At 46.9% G+C, this 19,556-nt stretch overlaps 1 protein-coding gene across 6 annotated transcripts in view; it reads left to right on the forward strand.

The window, feature by feature from the left end:
* LOC142575121 (uncharacterized) overlaps positions 1 to 19,556 on the forward strand; it is a 261,480-nt gene that overhangs the window by 72,035 nt on the left and 169,889 nt on the right. For 4 of the 6 annotated variants that reach the window (XM_075684131.1, XM_075684134.1, XM_075684135.1 and 1 more), the window contains exon 2: positions 2,406 to 2,505. The exons of 1 other annotated variant lie outside the window; for it this stretch is intronic. In XM_075684131.1, the coding sequence (XP_075540246.1) occupies positions 2,406 to 2,505 (100 nt within the window). The remainder of the gene's footprint in view (positions 1 to 2,405; positions 2,506 to 19,556) is intronic. One more of the 6 variants, XM_075684133.1, reaches the window with a different exon arrangement.

Below are 19,556 nucleotides of genomic sequence, written 5' to 3' on the forward strand. Positions count from 1 at the left end.
TCCGAATTTAACATCATTCAAGTGCCTAATCTTTATATGTTCAGGTTAATTATTATGTACAAGAATGCTATTAGAACAAACAACGCAAATATGTTGACACTATTCAACCTTCAATACAATGTGCCCATGCACAATGTTTGCCGTTGCACCGCTTGGCCTACACCGTTTTGTCGGACTGTGTACCATTTCAATAAAGCGCCTATAAACTTCCCTGTTACCTTAACACACTTGAACGGAATAACATCTCACTGGAATAAATATCGAAAAATAAGTTAAATAGTGTTTTGCTGCTCCTGCACTAATGGATGGTGTTTCATTCTGTTTTTTGTATGTCGCGTTATTGTTTGTTACATCACACAATGTTAACAAATGCACTAAGGCTGTCCTCAATTTTGTACGTATATTTTCTTACTGATACCTACTGTAAGTATTTTAGCCCTTGTACGTTCGCAAATTCAGAATGTATTACAATGTTTCCAGTATTTCTCTGTGTTTGTCATATCTAAGCTGTTTCCTCGCCATACTGTCACGTGGGGCGCAATGGGGTTTTCTTAAGTCGCTGCATGCGGCTTCTACCCTTACGTCTGCTCTCATCCTGTATTCTGTGGAAAGAGAGAAATAAAGATTATTATATTATTATTATTATTATTATATTATTAAAAAAGATTTTTTGAATACGGATATAGCGGTCCCAAATAACTGGGCCCAGTGCAAGTTGCGCAAGCTCACAGTTTCTTAGGGCGGGAACTGCCCATCGCCAGGCGTTCTACACAACGCGAGCGTATATGGTGAATCCCGCGCGTTGTCCGCAGCACAGTTTCCCGGCAAGACACAAATAACAATCCTCGCTGTACAAGCAGGGTATGCGCAATTAAGAAAAGCATTACTTATGTGGTCACTCAATTAGGAAAGAATATTTAGCTTCAATTGTAGGTTAGTTGCACTTTCCAGCGTGCAGCCCAAAGCGCCCTTCCAAAAGTGTGGGAGAGGGGGACAATGCAATACTTTGCCCCTCGCTTTTGAAAGAGGGGGGGAGGAAGTGCCCCATTGCCCCCCCTCCCGGTATATATGCCTATGCCCACTACAGCGTGCCTCATAATCATAGAGACACGTGTACTTATATTTAACAGGCGACCACGTTTCGCCGCCTAACAAATGTTATCGCACAGCGCGGGACGCGTCTGCATGTATCCGAAGTTTCTCGAAAGTTATCGACGCTTCTATGCACTCTCTGTTGTCGCCGAACCTTGTGTTATCTGATTTCATCGCGTGACTCGAATGTTGTAGAGCTTTGTGGAAGGGATGTGGGTCCCAACGATTAGTCGGGAACATTCGATGACTGCTGTATAAAAGCCGACGCACTTGACCCGCTGATCAGATTTTCGACGATCGCCGACCGTGTTCGCCGCTGTCGTTGTGCTATAAGTGTAGCCTGTTTTTGTGGGCACAGGTTTGCCCAATAAAAGTTAGTTTTGTCTTTCACAGTATTTGCTACTGTGTTCTTCAACGTCACCACCACGTGACAATATCTTGGTTTTGGCCCGTAAAACCCAATAATTAATTAATGTATGGTTCACAGTCTACTTAATAGGTCGGCCTGCTTTAATGTATATACGGGTTCGAAGGCGAGTGCATCCTGGGACTACCAGTTTCAGGCAATTTAATTCTGCACCCCGAATGGGCTTCAAAAATGGTTGGAACGGGCCATGCATGTGTAGATGCGAATCGTGAGGCTGTGTGTCCCCTTGTACAAGCTGCTGCCTTTCTGGCTTCCTTCAGAGCTCCTTCTCTCTTGTCGCCTATAGAAAGAACCAAATACTGCCACCGCCGTTCCTTTCCGGTTTGACGTAACTCTTCAGCGTCTTTTTTAATCGAATCTTTCTCTACTCAGAACGAAGCGCAATAAATGCCACATTTTTGTGAATCCTTGTGAAGACCGGTGCACCGGTTGAAATTAGGTACATGCGCTGTCCACTGATCATTTCGTATATATATATATATATATTAGCAATCGGGTCTCCGCGGTTTCTCTTCATGTTCACACACACACACACACACACACACACACACACACACACACACACACACACACACACACACACACACACACACACACACACACACACACACACACACACACATATATATATATATATATATATATATATATATATATATATATATATATATATATATATATATATACATGTCCTAAAGCTCTCACTTGAGTCACGCTTATTTTGCGTGACACCACGTGCTCTGAGAGAAGCTATGACACCGTTCACGCCGCAGGCAATAGACTAAAGGGGTTGTATAAGCTGCACACGCGTTCGAAAAGCAGTGGCTCTGCAGGAACAACGAGGTCGCATTCAAGGTGAATTCTTCCGCACCATCTCCGTTTGCAGGTTGCAGGGGCACTTTTCTTACGGCGATCCTGGCGCAGTCCATGTGCATGTGGATTGCTTCGCACGGCTACGAAAAGTCCACGTACGTCGATCCAAACATGTAAGATACGGTAAAGGAGGCATTACACTTATTTACAGCATTGCGACAACTTGTCATTGTGGTGACTCGCTTGGTTTCTTTAAGGATTAAGCCAGTTTTATTACGAACCGAATGCTCGAGGACTCACTCGCATAACATGCCTTTTCTTTCTGTGTGTTCCGGCAGACCTGGCGATGAATGTCGGCATTATAGCGACTAGCATTGAATCAGTGCAGCGACACACCGCACAGCCGCCACCGCCAGGATGCGTCATGCGTGCGAGGCCCGTGCTGCAGCCGGGCTCCACTCCCTCGGGACGCGTCGCGCTATCTGGCGACGCTGCCGCGAACTCCGCACGGGGCGCGCGTACGGATATTGTTCAGACAAGATTGTCAGAATTTATATAGACTGAGAGTTCTGTTCTCTTCAACATCAGAGAAATTTCAAGGATTATTCTTTGTAGCTGTAGAGAAGCACCTGCTTAGTGGCACACACCCAGCGACCTAAGTTCGCGCCAAAGAGGTTGATTGATAGAATTGAATTGTTTATTTACGTACCCCAAAACAGTATACGAGAGCCTTTTAATCCGGTGCAAAATAAAGGAAATGTCAGAAAGAGATACAATCAAAATATAACAAAATACATATAGCATTCACAAAATACCTTTAACTTAAACATAATAATTCCAATAGTTCATTTAAAGATACAAGTACCATTTAATAAAATGTCGACATTGTAATTGTTATCCACACGATTAAACGACCATTGCAAACGAATTGTGGGACTAGGGTTGCTAATATCATTTACTTTAAACAAATGTTTCCGCCTAAATCGCCTTTCCGGTGCGATAAAAACAAGTCGGTTGACGTAAAAATAGACATTCAAAGCACCCATGAATGCACACCTAAAAAAATTACAGAGCCCGCAACTTTTCGTCGCCGATCCAATATTTTTCATGTTGTTCCCATCGAGAACTCTTGTGTAACTCTTATAATAGGAACGATGCACGAACCAATCAACACTTATGGTGATAAATCTGCGTCGCACTTTTTAATGTTTTTTCTAAAGAACAACGCGAATGCCCTTCAGTACTACTGAACAATTTTCAAGTTTACTAATAGGCAGATATTGAAACAATGTAATAAAACAATGAGAATAATTAAAACCATTAGTTATTCGAGATACAAAACTAAGAACGCCAGAAGATGCACTTACGACGTCGAAATGTTAGGTTGCTATGAATATCCACACCTAGACATTTAATACATACCTTTATTTCAATAGTGTACTTTCAATGTGTATGCGAAATGTACGGGGCAGTTTTTCTTAGCAAAATACATTAAACATGTTTAATAAATATGTTTAACAGCATTTATAAGTGCTCCGTTAGACAACACCACTTCACCACTTAATTAACATCGCTTTGTAATGCGCGGTATTCCTTAATGCCTTTAACAGGAGCGAACAGTTTTATATTATCAGCACAGTGTAGTAGTTTAGCATTTGTAATGCAAGGAGCTATATTACTTATGAACTTTGAAAAGAATAGGAGCAGGAATTCAAGCCTGGTGTACACCATGGCTCGCAATAAAAGCTTCCTGATACACTAACAAAATTTTTACTTCTATACAGATAATCCTTAAGGAGTGAATAACAAGAATCACTAACATCATTCATGTTTAACTTACGTGTTATAATGTTGTGAATCACCCATACGAAAGCTTTTCAAAAATCAAAATAAACAGACTCTTTTTGATCTACGTCCTCAATAATCGACGCTGTATCATTTAGAAACGACACAATATTGCTCTCTGTAAATCACCCGCGCATGCAGCCATGTTTTTGCAGTCATTTTTTGTTTAGTTTGGAATGAAAGGACAAATTAAGATAACGTCAAAAACTTTGAATGGAGAAAGCAGCGACACCGGCCTGTAGTTTTCTACGTTCCCACTGTCGCCGGGCACAGGAACGGCAACGGAAAGGTTCCACACTTTTCTAAACAATTATCGCTCTAAAGACAAATTCAAAATTTGTGTAAGAGGCTCCATAAGAAAGAAACGCGCAACCCTTTCACGATAAAAGCTTGGACACCACAAAAATGGCAGTCTTCGCCTTCGGTGACCCTATATAGCAGCCATCATTCCGATCACGTCGCCGTATTGATGAATAAGTTTTGGTCGATAAATGTATCATCGCACATGTCCGTCACGCCTGGGGTCTTAATGAATAGGCAAAATACTCGACGAATGCCTCGGTGACAGCGTGAGAAGAGGCAAACCCATCACCGGATCTCTTGACGTCACCATGGGGTACGCAAACGGGCTGACTTATATTCCTTCACATATTTTCAAAATTATTGTCGCTTTGACAAGCTGAATGACACATATTCCAAGTAACTATTTTATCCCTATGGTAAACATATTTGCACAGTGCTCTAAGTTCACTGACCTGCTTATACAATTTTTTCACTCGCGATAATTTGTAACATGGAACTTCAGTTTTTCACGGAACATGCGCCGTAATTCAAATAACAACCACATAGGATATTGCTGTTCTTCCTTGGCCGACTCGCAATATATATATATATATATATTGCGATGCCATTCCAGTGTCGGTCCAAATTGGTCGCGAAGCTTCGGGCGAAAAGAGGTCTAGAACCAAACGTCACCGACATGGGCAAGAGGGTTATCGGAGCAGCGATTAAAGCACGGCTATGTGAGGAGGGAACAGACAATGAGAAAGAAAAACCGCTCTTTAATTAAAACAAGACACAGTTTGATTTCATTCGACAAAAATAGAATTCCTAATCAGCGTCACATACACGTTTGGCGAGGGAAAAAATGTATTTTACCTTATCGTTAGCAATGAATGCCTATCTATCAGCGCCCGCTATAAGAAGGGGGCGTTCGACTAATTGCAGTACGATGCGTGATCTTTGACGAGTGCAGAAATGCGCTCCTAAAGTTCATCTGCTACTATACGCCCCTGAAACGTTTTGTTGTTTTGCTCGTCAACTTACATCTGAGTAGAACTTGTTGCTGGGCGAGTTGGTTGGGATCTAAAGAATACATTGTTGCGCCAAAAAAGGAAAATAAAGACTTGGGAAGGAAGAGTACGAAAAGACAGATTGAGCGCTGAACTTCAACTGATTTTATTCTTACAGCAGGGCAGGGAGAATGAACAAATGCGCATGCGTACATCAGTGTTGCCTAGAGCGATTCCAGTGACGTTTCTAACAGTTGCAACTCGTTTTCAAACAGAAAAACAGACGTGTCACTAATACAACTCGTGCCTCTCTTTTTAATGTGATATGCCTCCAAAAGTTCTCTTGCTAACGTATCACCACTCCTGCCAAGTATCTTTATCTCGCGCAGCAGTGGCTGGCATCTGCCTTCCATGCAAACTGTGCAATGCGCAGGTAAATGCGCATTACCTTTATTGATTACAGACAATTCATGCTCCCGGGCCCGGTCATTAACACATCTCCGCGTTTGTACAACGTAGGCTTTCCCACATTTTAGCGGTATTTCGTAAATAACGCCCGTCACACATTTGACGTACTGTCTAGTGTGCTTTTTCTGGCTTCCTGACTTTTTGTCAACGCGGCTTATGCGCGGACACAGTCCAGCCAACTTGCGTGGTGCCGAGAAAACAACTGGCACACCAAACCTAGTAGCGACTTTCTTCAAGTTGTGGGAAAGCTTGTGGACGTATGGCACCACTGCGGGTTTGCCTCGTTTTTGGTCGGGCCTAGGCGCATGCCTTTTTCCCTTCACCTTCTGGAGCAATGTTTTAGACACCGCCCCAACGACCGAGCTCGGGTTGCAACTGTTAAAAACGTCACTGGAATCGCTCTAGGCAACACTGATATACGCATGCGCATTTATTCATTCTCCCTGCCCTGCTGTAAGAATAAAATCAGTTGAAGTTCAGCGCTCAATCTGTCTTTTCGTACTCTTCCTTCCCAAGTCTTTATTTTCCTTTTTTGGCGCAACAATGTATTCTTTAACTTACATCTGAATTCATGAATTTTCGTGATGCGGTCTTTATGAGCTCTGTTTCATCGTTGTTTTACTTGTTCAGGCAAAAGCAGTGAGTTACGACCACCAGATAATTGTTTATTTTAGCTGCCTTCGTGTGGCAGCGCTGGCCGACGGGCTGGGCGTTCGACGATGCCGACCAGCATTCAACACCGGAAACCTTCTTCGGTCGGCGAAGAAGCTACGCCTCTTGCATGGGTGCGATTTCTGCAAGTGTAAGAGCGATATTATGCTGCATCGTTTTGCGCGCTATAGGCTCGAAACGCCCATGATTTGGAATTACGGAGCATTTGAATGTACAGCTGCAGTGGCAGGTCAGGAAAACAATTTTCGCGCGCTTGTAAAAAAAAAGAAGTAACGTCACTTCTGTTTTTTTGGGAATATGACGTAACAATATCATCTGTTTCGCCGGAAGTGATCCCTCCTCACACAGATGGCGCTAAGCCTTATGAACCACCGATGAACCGCCATGTCATGAACGTATGGACTTCTATAGAAGTTTCACTACCAGGTATACTGATCTTGCATCCTTTCCTACTTATTCTAAATATAAAAACTACAGCATATAGTCTCTACATAACCGTTTGCCACACAACACTTCTGTTATTAATACAATCCTTCTCCACATATCACTCATTCCAGTGCATTGCGTAGATATCAACGTTACGTTACGTTACGTTATACCGATGAACCGCCATGTCATGAACGTATGGACTTCTATAGAAGTTTCACTACCAGGTATACTGATTTTGCATCCTTTCCTACTTATTCTAAATATAAAAACTACAGCATGTAGTCTCTACATAACCGTTTGCCACACAACACTTCTGTTGTTAATACAATCCTTCTCCACAAATCACTCATTCCAGTGCATTGCGTAGATATCAACGTTACGTTACGTTACGTTACGTTACGTTACGTTACGTGACTTGACGTGACGTAACGTTTGAACGTTACATTGGGTCTATCAAATTTGTTTTTTTTTTCTAATTTACCAAACTTTTTCATCTGTCCTTCTACATGCACGGCAAGTATTCCGATGAAATGGCCGATACGCACTAGCTAGTTGTAATCGGTTAAAGCACTCTTTTCTAACGTACGAAGTGAATCGGCCTTCCACTACGAAGCACCGACACCATCGAAGGGAAGATAATTTGCTGTCGAAATCAGGTGGTGGCTGAGCAGCCTGCCTTAAATCTTTGCAGGATGTTCGCCTACGGGCAAATAAATGTAGTTATGCATTCTTATGTGCTTAATGTAAGTCTTGTTGCTGTTTTCTTTCGCTCATGTAAGAGCGTTAAAAACAGCGATTTGTTTTTGACCCGAAAATATTTTGTGACTTGCCCCACCGAAAATCTACCCCGTGTACTTAGGTTACGCAATCGTCGTCACGCCAATCCACGAGATGGCAATACTTTTCCCTTTTGTGTCTACCTAATGGTTAGAAGAGTAAGCAGTGAAATGTGAGACAAGTTTGCTTTATTAAAGGAATTGTACTCTTGATGACGCATACTTGTTATAATCAGAGGAATTAGCAATGCTATCTGAGTAATTTTGCAGTAAATATGCCCGGTCAGCCTGAATACGTTGCAGCTCTACCGCCTCATAGAATTTCTCGAGGGATCGAATACGTTAATAATAACTGCATTGCTGTTGCTAAAGATGCTGCGAACGAATTCTGGAACGCTACGCACGGGGAACACAAGTAAAATATGTATTTTTTTATAAGAGAATATACTAGTATGTCTCAAAAATTGTGCCCGAAAGAACTGATATCAATAGTTCCATGTTTTCTGTCTGTTTGATAAGTAAAGAAAGTTTCACACGAACTTTAGAGCTATACCAGTTTGAAACCAGAAAAGCAGTGCATGCCGCTGATATGGAAAATGTAAAGGCCATGAAATGAACAAGTTGAGGGCGAATATTTATTGAAACTTTGTTAACCTTCTTGCCTTTCTCTCATTTGCATCTCTCTCTCTCTCTCTCTCTCTCTCTCTCTCTCTCTCTGTGGTATTCAAGAACCTTGTTTACATTTTTGTACATATACAACGACCAGGGAAAAATCTCAATGACGCTGTCTTTTGTTACAATCTATTGTGCAGGAGCAGCGGTCACCGGCCGTTTATTGTAATTGCACTGAAACTATAGTCGCAACCAAGAGCACATATAAGAAGTCGGAGTCCTGCACAATATACAAGGGCGAGTCAAATGAAAGTGAGCCAATGCGAATATGTGACAAACGGGGTACATTATTTAAAAGTAGTCTCCGTGAGTATTTAGGTATTTGTCCCACTTACTAATGAGTCGCGTGATTCCCGCCTTATAGGACTCCTTGGGTTGCTGCTTCAAAAAGTCTGACTGACTATTTCACGTCATTGTCCGACACGAATCTGGTTTCCTTGAGTTGTTTTTTCAAATTCTCCAAAATGTGGAGGTGGCAAGGTGACAGGTCTGGGCTATATGGAGGATGTTGCAGCGTTTCCCACTTGAACTTTGCCAGTTTTGTATTAGCCGCATCAGAGACGTGGGGATGAGCATTACAGTGGAGCAAGACGACCCCATTCCTCAATTTACCACGTCGTTTTTTCTTGATTGCGACACGCAGCCGATCCGACGTTTCACAATATCGGCAACAATTGATAGTTTCTCCAGGCGTAGCAAATTCGATCAATAATGGTCCCTGACGATCGAAAAAAAAGTCGACAACACCTCTCCGGCAGAAAAGACGGCCTTCAATTTATTGGTGTTTACGAACGCCACCAGCATCGATACCATCCTCAAGGAGTGATGCCGTCTCGAGCATGTTAAAAGCCGCCGGGTATCCCAGCACATCACGCGACTTCCCAACACAGCTGCTACGTCATCGTGTGACGGCCTCTTCCACCAGCCGTCGCGATGTGACAACTTGACCCGCATCGTTCGTCGTGAGGTCGAAGCAGCGCAACCGGCGGCCCCTTCATTCCCGTTACCTGATCATTCTCCGGTGACAATCTCCTTAGCCCAGGCCCTCGTCCGTCAAGAGATGTCGAACGTCGGCCTGCAATCGATTCGTTCCGTACGCTCGGAACCTTTGTCTCCATGCACGTCCCCACCCCACTCTTCTTACTCCTCTTATGGACAGCGCAACCCTTCCGAATGGCGAACCGTGGACGACAAGCCGATCTGTTTTAACTGCCCACGCATTGGACATGTCACTCGCCACTGCAGCGGCCGCTGGACTTCTCCGACGCGCTATTATGCTTATTACGCCCTTCGCCCCTCTAGCGCATCCTTTTCCTTCGCCCCTTCTATGCCCGCTCCATCACCTGACCCTGCGACACCTTTGACACGACCCCGCTACTCCCGCTCGCCTTCCCCCTCCGGCCGCCAATCTCGCTCGCCCCCGCCACGACGTGCTCCTTCTCCGACCTACTCGCCGCACCCCCGACCGGAAAACTAGACAGTGCAGCTTCTGAAGGTGAAGCTGCATTGACGACATTGGCACGAAATCCTTGCTTCACCTTACCCACGAACAAGAATCTTTTGAACGTTCTCGTCGACAATGTTCCTGTGTGCGCGTTGATTGACACCGGGGCGCATGTGTCCATTATGAGTGCTGCTCTTCGCCGTCGGCTCAAGAAAGTTCTGACGCCTGCCCCGAATCGAGTTGTACAAGTCGCCGACGGAGGGACTGTCGCTATTGTTGGCATGTGGTCTGCCCGATTCACCATTGCTGAGAGAAACACCGTCGTCCTCTTCACCGTTTTCGAGCATTGCCCTCACGAACTCATTCTCGGTCTGGATTTTCTTGCCAATAATTCTGCCCTCATTGACTGTTCGGCCGGCTCACTTCGCCTTGACTTACCTCTTCTTGCCGACCCTGTGGACCCGCCTCCAAGCCATCTGAGCTGCATGGATTTTATTCGCCTACCGTCGACGTGTCCTCACCAGCTGTACCTGACGGCAATTACTTGGCCGCACCAATTCCGGCCGTTATGCTTACACATGGCGTTACCGTGCCGCACACTGGGCTGAAAATTACTGGCAACCGCACCTGCCTTCCGCTTGTCAATTTCGCGCTAACCGCGCAAGTTCTGCCTCAGGAGATCTCCTTGGTTATAATTAGCGCTTTGCAGGAGGATGAGGTCGAGGCATTCACAGTGGAAGATCGTTACAGCTCAGCGCATACCGTGACGTCATCGCACGGTACTGACGTCGACATTAAGAAGATGGTTTCCTCTGACCCTACACCTGCTCAAGTTGAAGCTCTTTGCCGCGTTCTTGAAGGCTATCGCGACATTTTTGACTTTGACAATAGACCCTTAGGTCAAACGTCCGTCGTGACCCATCGCATAAATACTGGCGATGCGAACCCTATTCACCAACGTCCATATCGTGCTTCTGTGTCGGAACGAGCTGTTATCCAAAAGGAAGTCAGAAAGATGCTTGCAAAGGACATTATCGAGCCTTCCTGTAGCCCCTGGGCATCTCCCGTCGTACTTGTCAAAAAGAAGGATGGAACGTGGCGCTTTTGTGTAGATTATCGCCACCTTAACAAAATCACAAAAAAAGGACGTGTACCCTTTGCCACGTATTGATGACGCTCTAAACTGCCTGTACGGTGCCACCTATTTTTCTTCTATCGACTTACGGTCCGGCTACTGGCAGATATCCGTCGATGACATGGACCGAGAGAAGACTGCTTTGTTACCCCTGACGGCCTTTATCAGTTCAAGGTGGTGCCTTCCGGTCTCTGTAACGCGCCCGCCACCTTCGAACGAATGATGGACTCTTTGCTTCAGGTGTTCAAGTGGTCCGCCTGTTTGTATTATCTGGACGACGTCATCGTTTATTCGCCCACATTCAACACGCATCTAGACCATCTTTCAGCAATTCTTGACGTGTTTCGCCGCGGCGGTCTCCAGTTGAACTCGTCAAAATGTCATTTCGCTCGCCGCGAAATCGCCGTCCTTGGACACCTCGTAGACGCCAGAGGCGTGCGACCCGATCCGGACCAATTAAACCAATTAAACGTATGGCAGTGGAACTGTAGAGGGTATCGGAGGAAGCAGGGCCTCTTAGAGTAGTTTATTAACACTAAAGGAGCACAACCAGACATAATCATGCTACAGGAAACCAACATAACACCCACGCTAAGGGGATACACGTGCCAAGAGAGCGGAAGGACCGCAACCCTCATTAGCAATAAGATAGTAACCATAGCACACAAGGAGATTGAGGGGACAAAAATCGAACACGTGATCACAGAAATCATACCCAAAAAGAAATATAAAGGGAGGAGCACGTTCATAATAAACCTATATAGCCCCCCTAGACAAAAAGATGGAGATTTCGAGAAGCTGTTTGCCGAGGCAGACAAACTAGCCAGATCGAACACACTCATCATAGCAGGGGACTTTAATGCCAAAAGTCCGAACTGAGGCTACCAGAAGGCAGAAAGAAAAGGACAAAAGATAAGTGACGCGGCGGAAAGGATAAAATGTGAGCTACTCACAGACGAAAACCAACCTACGCGACTAGGGAATAGCGTAAGCCCAGATACCTGCCCAGATCTAACCTTTGTGAAAGGAGCAAGCCAGGTCGAATGGGAGAACACGCTAGAAAACCTAGGCAGCGATCACTACATCATAAGAACGTCAATAGAGGCAGGAACAATCAAGAGAAAGATAGGATTGGCCCATTTAACAGATTGGGACGCGTTCAGACAAGGAAGTCAACAACTAAAGGGAGAGATCACATCGATCAAAGAATGGTGTCGGCAGCTCAAACAAATACAGGAAACACATACGCATGAAATAGATAGGACGGAGCAAGTACCGGAGGTGGACAAACGTCTGCTTGGGCTATGGGAAGCGAGACGGGGGCTCACTAAAAGATGGAAAAGACAAAAGCTTAATAAGAAACTCAAAAAGAAAATAGCAGAAATCACAGCAAAAGCAGAGGAATATGCAACGCAACTGGCCAGGCAAAGCTGGCAACAGTTTAGCGGTTCGCTACAAGGTACGCTCAACACGGCCAAAACATGGCGCATTCTGAAAGCATTCATGGACCCAGGGAAAACAAAGGCAGAGAGCAACAAGGCAATCCAGAGGCTGGTTCACCAGTACGATGGTACCGAAGAGCAGCTAATGGAGGCCTTGAAAAACAAATGCTACGGACAGGAAAGACCCGAAGAATATAAAGGGGAATACCAGGGGGAAGAAAACGCTGATATGGACAGGCCAATCACACGAGAAGAAGTGAACGCAGCTCTGCTGTCCCTAACCAAAAACACAGCAGCGGGAGCATACAAAATTAACAACTCCCTCATTCGCAACCTAAGCGAGGAGGCGATAGATCAATTAACAATCTACTTAAACAAATTGTGGAACGAGGGAACGATCCCGGAGGAATCAAAACACGCCGAGGTCGTAATGATCCCGAAGCCAGGAAAGAAACTACAGATACAAAACCTAAGACCAATCTCCCTCACCTCGTGCTTGGGAAAGTTATACGAAAGAATAATCACAAAGAGAATACAGCAACTCATGGAAGGCAAGGAACTGTATCCGCACAGTATGTTTGGCTTCCGAGCAAAGCTATCAACACAGGATGTCCTCCTACAGATTAAGGAAGAGGTCCTAAGCAAAGCACCCAAGACAGGAGAAAACATCATAATGGCACTAGACATCAAGGGAGCCTTCGATAATTTCAGCCACGCGGCAATAATGGAAGGGCTTCAAAACATAAATTCTGGGAAGAGGACTCATGACTACGTGAGAGCCTTCCTAGCAAAAAGAACGGCCACAATAGGACTAGGGAATATAAGAAGCGAAACCTTTGTCACCCCAAGCAAAGGTACGCCACAGGGCTCAGTCATTTCACCCATACTGTTTAACATTGCGATGCTTGGCCTGGCCAGGGAACTAGGCGAAATCGAGGGCATACGACATGCAATGTATGCGGACGATATCACAATATGGGCCAACCAAGGAACGCTAGGACAAAAGCAAGAGAAACTGCAAGAGGCGGCAGACCGCGTAGAAAACTATGTTAAGACAAGAGGCCTGGCTTGCTCCACAGAGAAATCGGAAATACTCAGAATTGGAAAGAACCCCACCAAGGCCGAAATCGAGGGCCAGCTTATAGCGGAAAAGAACATGATAAGAATTGTAGGAATGTGGCTGCAAAGCAGCGGAAAATGCAGTCACAGAATTAGCTTGCTCCAAAAATCGACAGATCAAGTAAGCAGGATGATTACGAGAGTTTCAATTAGAAGACATGGCATGAAAGAGGCAGACACGATCAAGTTGGTTAAAGGGTTACTGGTCAGCAGGGTCACATACTCGCTACCTTACCACTTGATGAACAAGCTAGAAAGAAAACAAGCAGAAACCATACTAAGGAAGGCGTACAAAACGGTACTACACCTACCGAGGAATACTTCAAACGACAAGCTACTGCAGCTAGGAATACACAACACGTTCAGCGAGCTGGCAGAAGCGCAACTAAACACACAAATAGCGACACTTTGGCAGTCGGCTACAGGAAGGATGCTCCTAAAGAGACTAGGATACGATACGAAAGGGGCAATAGATCGAGAGGCAGACATCCCAGACAACGTCAGACAAACCCTCAGAATAAGTCCAATTCCACGCAACATGGATGCGAACCTACACGCAGCCAGAAGGCAGGCAAGGGCAGATTACGTGGAAGGCCACCTGGCAACACAGGAAAACACGGTGTACACGGATGCAGGGCTATACCCGTGGGACAAGCACACTAGAACACACAGAGTAGCTACGGCTGTAGTAGACTACATGGGAGCGACAATCAGCTGCGCAACCATAAGGAATTGCACGGTAGCGGAGGGGGAAGAGGTCGCCATAGCGCTTGCAGCGACCGAAGGCTACCGAAGTAACATATCACTAACCATATTAACAGACTCCAAAGCTGCATGCAGGCGTTACTTGCAGGGGAGGGTCTGTAAAGAGGCCCTGCGAATCCTCCTCGGAGCAGGAACCCTCGGAAATAAAGTGAAACACAAACTTTTCTGGATACCGGCCCATACCGGGATAGAAGGGAACGTGAGAGCAGACAGTCTAGTTCGCGAGATCACATACCGAGCTGGACAGATAGAGCCTCTCGAGAACCCTACAACGGTGGAGCCGACGTGTGCGGAAATATTAAACTACTATAGAGAGCAGAGAATCAAATATCCTCCGCCACACACACTACTTACACAACAGGAAGCAGCCGACTGGAGAAGGCTACAAACCGGAACTTTCTATAATCTACACATACTAAGTAAAATGTACCCGACACAATACAGAAACTCCTGCCCATGGTGCGGAGAAATACCAACTCTTTACCACATAACATGGGAATGTAAGCACAACTACACATTCCATAAACATAAAAACTCGAGTGCGGAGCAATGGGAGGGCCTGCTCACCAGCAGCGAGCTCACCGCCCAAAGGGCAATGGTGCATGCAGCACGCGTGCGAAGTGGCCAGGCTCAGTGGAGCCCTGGAATAGGGGCACACCCGTGCTGAAGAGCCAGGCAGCAAGCGCAAGACGGCTCACCGCTAAACCCCTTGATAGAATCAATAACGTTTTTTTTTTCTCTCTCTCGTAGTTTCGTAGGGCTGTGCTCGTATTTCCGACGCTTTGTGAAGGAGTTTGCGACCATTGCACGTCGCCTTACCGACCTGTTGAAAAAAGACGCCCCTTTTTCTTGGGGTCCTGACCATGCCGCATCTTTTTCGCAGCTGACTACTCTCCTTGCCACGCCTCCAATTCTGGCCCACTTTGACCCGCCTGCCACAACGGAAGTTCGAACTGATGCCAGTGGTCACGGCGTAGGAGCAGTGTTAGCACAGCACCAGCGTGGACATGATCGCGTTATAGCCTATGCCAGCCGACTTCTATCACCCGCCGAGTGCAATTATTCAATCACAGAGCGCGAGTGCCTCGCTCTTGTGTGGGCTGTTTCGAAATTTCGTCCATACTTGTACGGACGCCCCTTCTGTGTCATCACTGATCACCACGCTCTCTGCTGGCTATCCTCGCTCAAGGACCCCACGGGACGAGTCGCTCGCTGAGCGTTAAGCCTGCAAGAATATACCTTCTCCGTGGTTGATAAGACGGGACGCTTGCACCAGGATGCCGATTGTTTGTCCCGCTACGCCATCGACGAACCGGCTGATGCGGACGCCATCGCCTGCGTTTTCTGTGTGCCCCAGTTGCTTCAAATCGGCAACGAGCAACGGCACGATCCCTCATTACGAGCCCTCATCGACCGTCTGGAGTCAACTCCTGGCGACGCCTCTCTCCGGATGTTTCTCCTTACGCAGGGGGCATTATACCGCCGCAATTTTTATGCCCACGGCCTTGACCTTCTGCTCGTCGTTCCATCGCACCTGCGTTCGACTGTCCTCCAGCAACTTGACGATGCTCCCTTGGCTGGACACTTGGGTGCCTCGCACACATACGACCGTGTACGCAGTCGATTCTTTTGGCCGGGTCTCGCCCGCTCCGTGCGGCGCTACGTTGCCGCTTGTGAGCCCTGTCAGCGCCGGAAGAAGCCCTCCACACCTCCAGCTGGATGTCTCCAGCCCATCGACATCCCATCCGAACCCTTTTTCCGTGTTGGTCTAGACCTCCTTGGACCATTTCCTCTCTCGGGCTCCGGAAATAAATGGGTCGCCGTCGCTACCGATTATGCTACGCGGTACGCAATCACCAGAGCCCTCCCGACAAGTTGCGCTACTGACGTTGCGGACTTTCTTCTTTACGCCGTCATTTTAGTGCAGGGTGCTCTGCGCCAATTACTCACTGACCCTGGCCACAGCTTTTTTTCTGCAGTCGTCGAGGACATCCTCCGCTCCTGCTCCACAAAGCACAAGTTCAGCACGTCCTACTACCCAAAGACCGGCCTCACGGAGTGCCTCAACCGGACCATCACTGACACGCTTTCGAAGTACGTTGCGACCGACCACCACGACTGGGATCTTCACTTACCATATGTGACGTTCGCGTATAATTCATCGCGTCACGACACCGCCGGCTATTCACCATTCTATATCCTATATGGCCGAGAACCCGTGTTGCCCTTGGACACTTTGCTGCCCTCAGCCACACGTTCAGCCACTGAATACGCCCGCGACGCGATCGCACACGCCGACCACGCGCCAGCTCGCCCGCAGCCGTCTCGAGGCCTCACAGGAGCATCAGAGATGCCTCTATGATTGCCACCATCGTGACGTGCACTTTTCTCCGGGTTCTCTGGTGCTTCTCTGGTCACCCGTTCGACGTGTGGGCCTTTCCGAAAAGCTGCTGTCGCGCTACACTGGCCCTTACCGTGTGGTACGACAAGTGACCGATGTCACATATGAAATCATCTCCGCCGAACTCTCAGCGTCATCATCAGCTGCAAGTAACATCGTTCACGTGGCAAGACTAAAACCATACCACACACCTTTCACCGCGGATGTGTAGATTAAGCACCGGGACGGTGCTTCTACAGCCGGGGATGATGCTACGGAACATCCGCCAGTGTTGCTTCGCTGAGGAGGACGAAGACGATGTGTGTGCCGACTTGATATAGCGTCGCCATTTGGGCCTCCGTGAGCTTCGCTGTAAATAAATCGTAAATAGTATTCAGCTTCAGCTTCACGTAACAATATTTAAATATACGTATAAGTCTCCAATAAATCTACTTGTCTAAGAAAAAGTCCCTCTATATAATGCGTAAAACAAGGCAAATAAAGATGTTGCGCAGACAGAGCGCCCTCTCTCTCGACTGAGGTACGGCGCGCTTTCTCCTCGCTTTTCTCCCTTGCGCACGCAAGACTGAGCCACCATAGTCGGCTCACTATGCCACGCCCCACCCCCCTTTACGCTTTCACTCGCACATACAGCGTGCGGCCGGCGGTCACGATGTTATCGCCCTTGGACTTTATACGGAACATGAGGGCGACGGCAACGGCAGGAATGCGCCTCGAGTGTCCATATAATTGTTATTTCAATAATATAATAAGACTATCCGGTAACTGAAGCGTCCCGTGGCCCATTACTTTCCCATTACTTTCCGCAAAAGAAGAACTAACAAAATTGAACTTTCACAATGCGACAATTCGCTCCGCCGCAAAAAAGTCTTTTCTTTTTCTTTTGTGGAGAAAAAAATGAGAAAAGAACGCAATGGAAGGCGTGTTGGGCCACAATAGAATGCCCACATTGGGCACCTGATGCGACTGCTGAAAGGATGTCGAAGCAAACGGGAGACGCTTGGTCCACAAGAACCACGCGCATACTGCTCGGTATCTACACCGCCGACATAAGACTTTCCGCAGCGGTTGCGCTCCAGCGAACGCGTTGCAATCCCTCGAGTCCCCGCAGTGATGGCAGCAAGTGACAATGCATTTTTTTCTTTTTGTCGTCTGCTAGCCCGAAAGCGTCCAAAACTCTGCCAGGCGAAAATCCACTCGGCCAGAGAAAAACGAACGTCCTTCGAAGTGCGCCGCGCGGTGGTCGGGGCAACACGAGAAAAATGCATGCGCTCTGGCTGGTTCCGGCAGCCCGCGGCTAGCGAGAACAAAAAAAAATGAAGTTTCAATGTGACCTCGCGAATAAAAGTCAAAGTAGAAAAATAAATAAGAACGTAGTTACCTTTGCTGACTTTAGTGTTTTGACATGGATGCTTTGGCGCAAATGAAAAAAAAAATGATATTATTTTCTGTGACATGACGCCACAAATGAACCACCACAACGCTTCGTCTCGTCAGACCTCGCTGCGTGCTTTGACAATTTGTATGATAGTATGATGATTTGGCTTGTCTCATTGTATGGCCCGATGTGCGACTTTAGAAATGTCAATGCGCCTTTGGCGTAAAATGTTTATGACAACCTTAAAACCATAACGTTCCCGAATTGAAAATCAAAAGCACGACTTTGGAACTGTCAGTGCGCCTTTCGCATCCAAGGTTTATGAATACTTTATACCCATAAAGTTTCAGAACTGAAATTCATGCACTCCGTAGATTCCGCGGCCTCCGCGAGATGCCGCGACGAGCCCGCTGGCCATCAAAACGCCCTTGAAACTACGAGCCGTTCATTAAAGGGATCGCCAGGCGTTCGTGCGCAGGTGCGATAGAGAAAATCTGGGCCCTTGGGCTCCTTGCAAAGCACCTTTTTAAGGGACTTTAGCTCCTTGAATATATGACTCTGCCTAGGCACTACGGAGGCGGTTTCTTAGCATGTGTTGTACGCGTTTGTCCGCTAGACATGCTGGCATTGCAGAGTGGGGTCGAATTTACGCTCCGACGCTCGCTGCCCGCGCGGCGAGCCAGTGGGCACGGACGCCCCATTTGGTGATCGCTGCTTCTGAAGATATGTCGGACAGACTTTCTCGCGCCTGCGGCGCTGGTGATGAGTTAGTACGGCCGGATTGAACCTTTGCCCCATACGGGGCAAAGGTCCCTACCTTCAAAGAACATCACTGATGAGCAGTAGGGGCCGTAGTAGAGGCCCGGCCTGCACTCCTGGTGCAATATCTTCGCTCTTGGTAGGTTTTTCGTATGTTGCTGTCCGCGACTTTTGAGGAGCATTCTTGAGCGGTCCCTTTTCTGTGAAATAAACGCATAGCGCCTTAGCAACCGCGGTTGAACGCCACTGCCTGTTGTCACGCCGTGAGGATTATTGGCTTTGCGTCCCGTCCACGTTAGGTTAGACTACCTTAGGTTTAGGTTAGGTTTAGGTTGCCTTAGGTTAGGTTACATTAGCGTAAAATTTTACGCTAATGTAACCTAACCTATAGGGCAACCTAAACCTCGCTAAGGCGTTACGATGGCGCGGCTTATTCCCGCAGCGGTTGCGCCGTGCGGATTTTTGTCTTTGCGTCTCGGCCACGTTATGTTAGGTTAACGTCAGGTTAGGTTAGCGTAAAAGGCGTTAGGGTGGCACGGCGTATTCTCAAATAGTACACCGTGAGGATTATTGTATTTTCGTCTCGGCCACATTAGGTTATGTTAGCATAAGAAGCGTTAGGGTAGC

This window comes from Dermacentor variabilis, chromosome 3, assembly GCF_050947875.1.
Source record: "Dermacentor variabilis isolate Ectoservices chromosome 3, ASM5094787v1, whole genome shotgun sequence".
In the NCBI taxonomy this organism is placed as follows: domain Eukaryota; kingdom Metazoa; phylum Arthropoda; class Arachnida; order Ixodida; family Ixodidae; genus Dermacentor; species Dermacentor variabilis.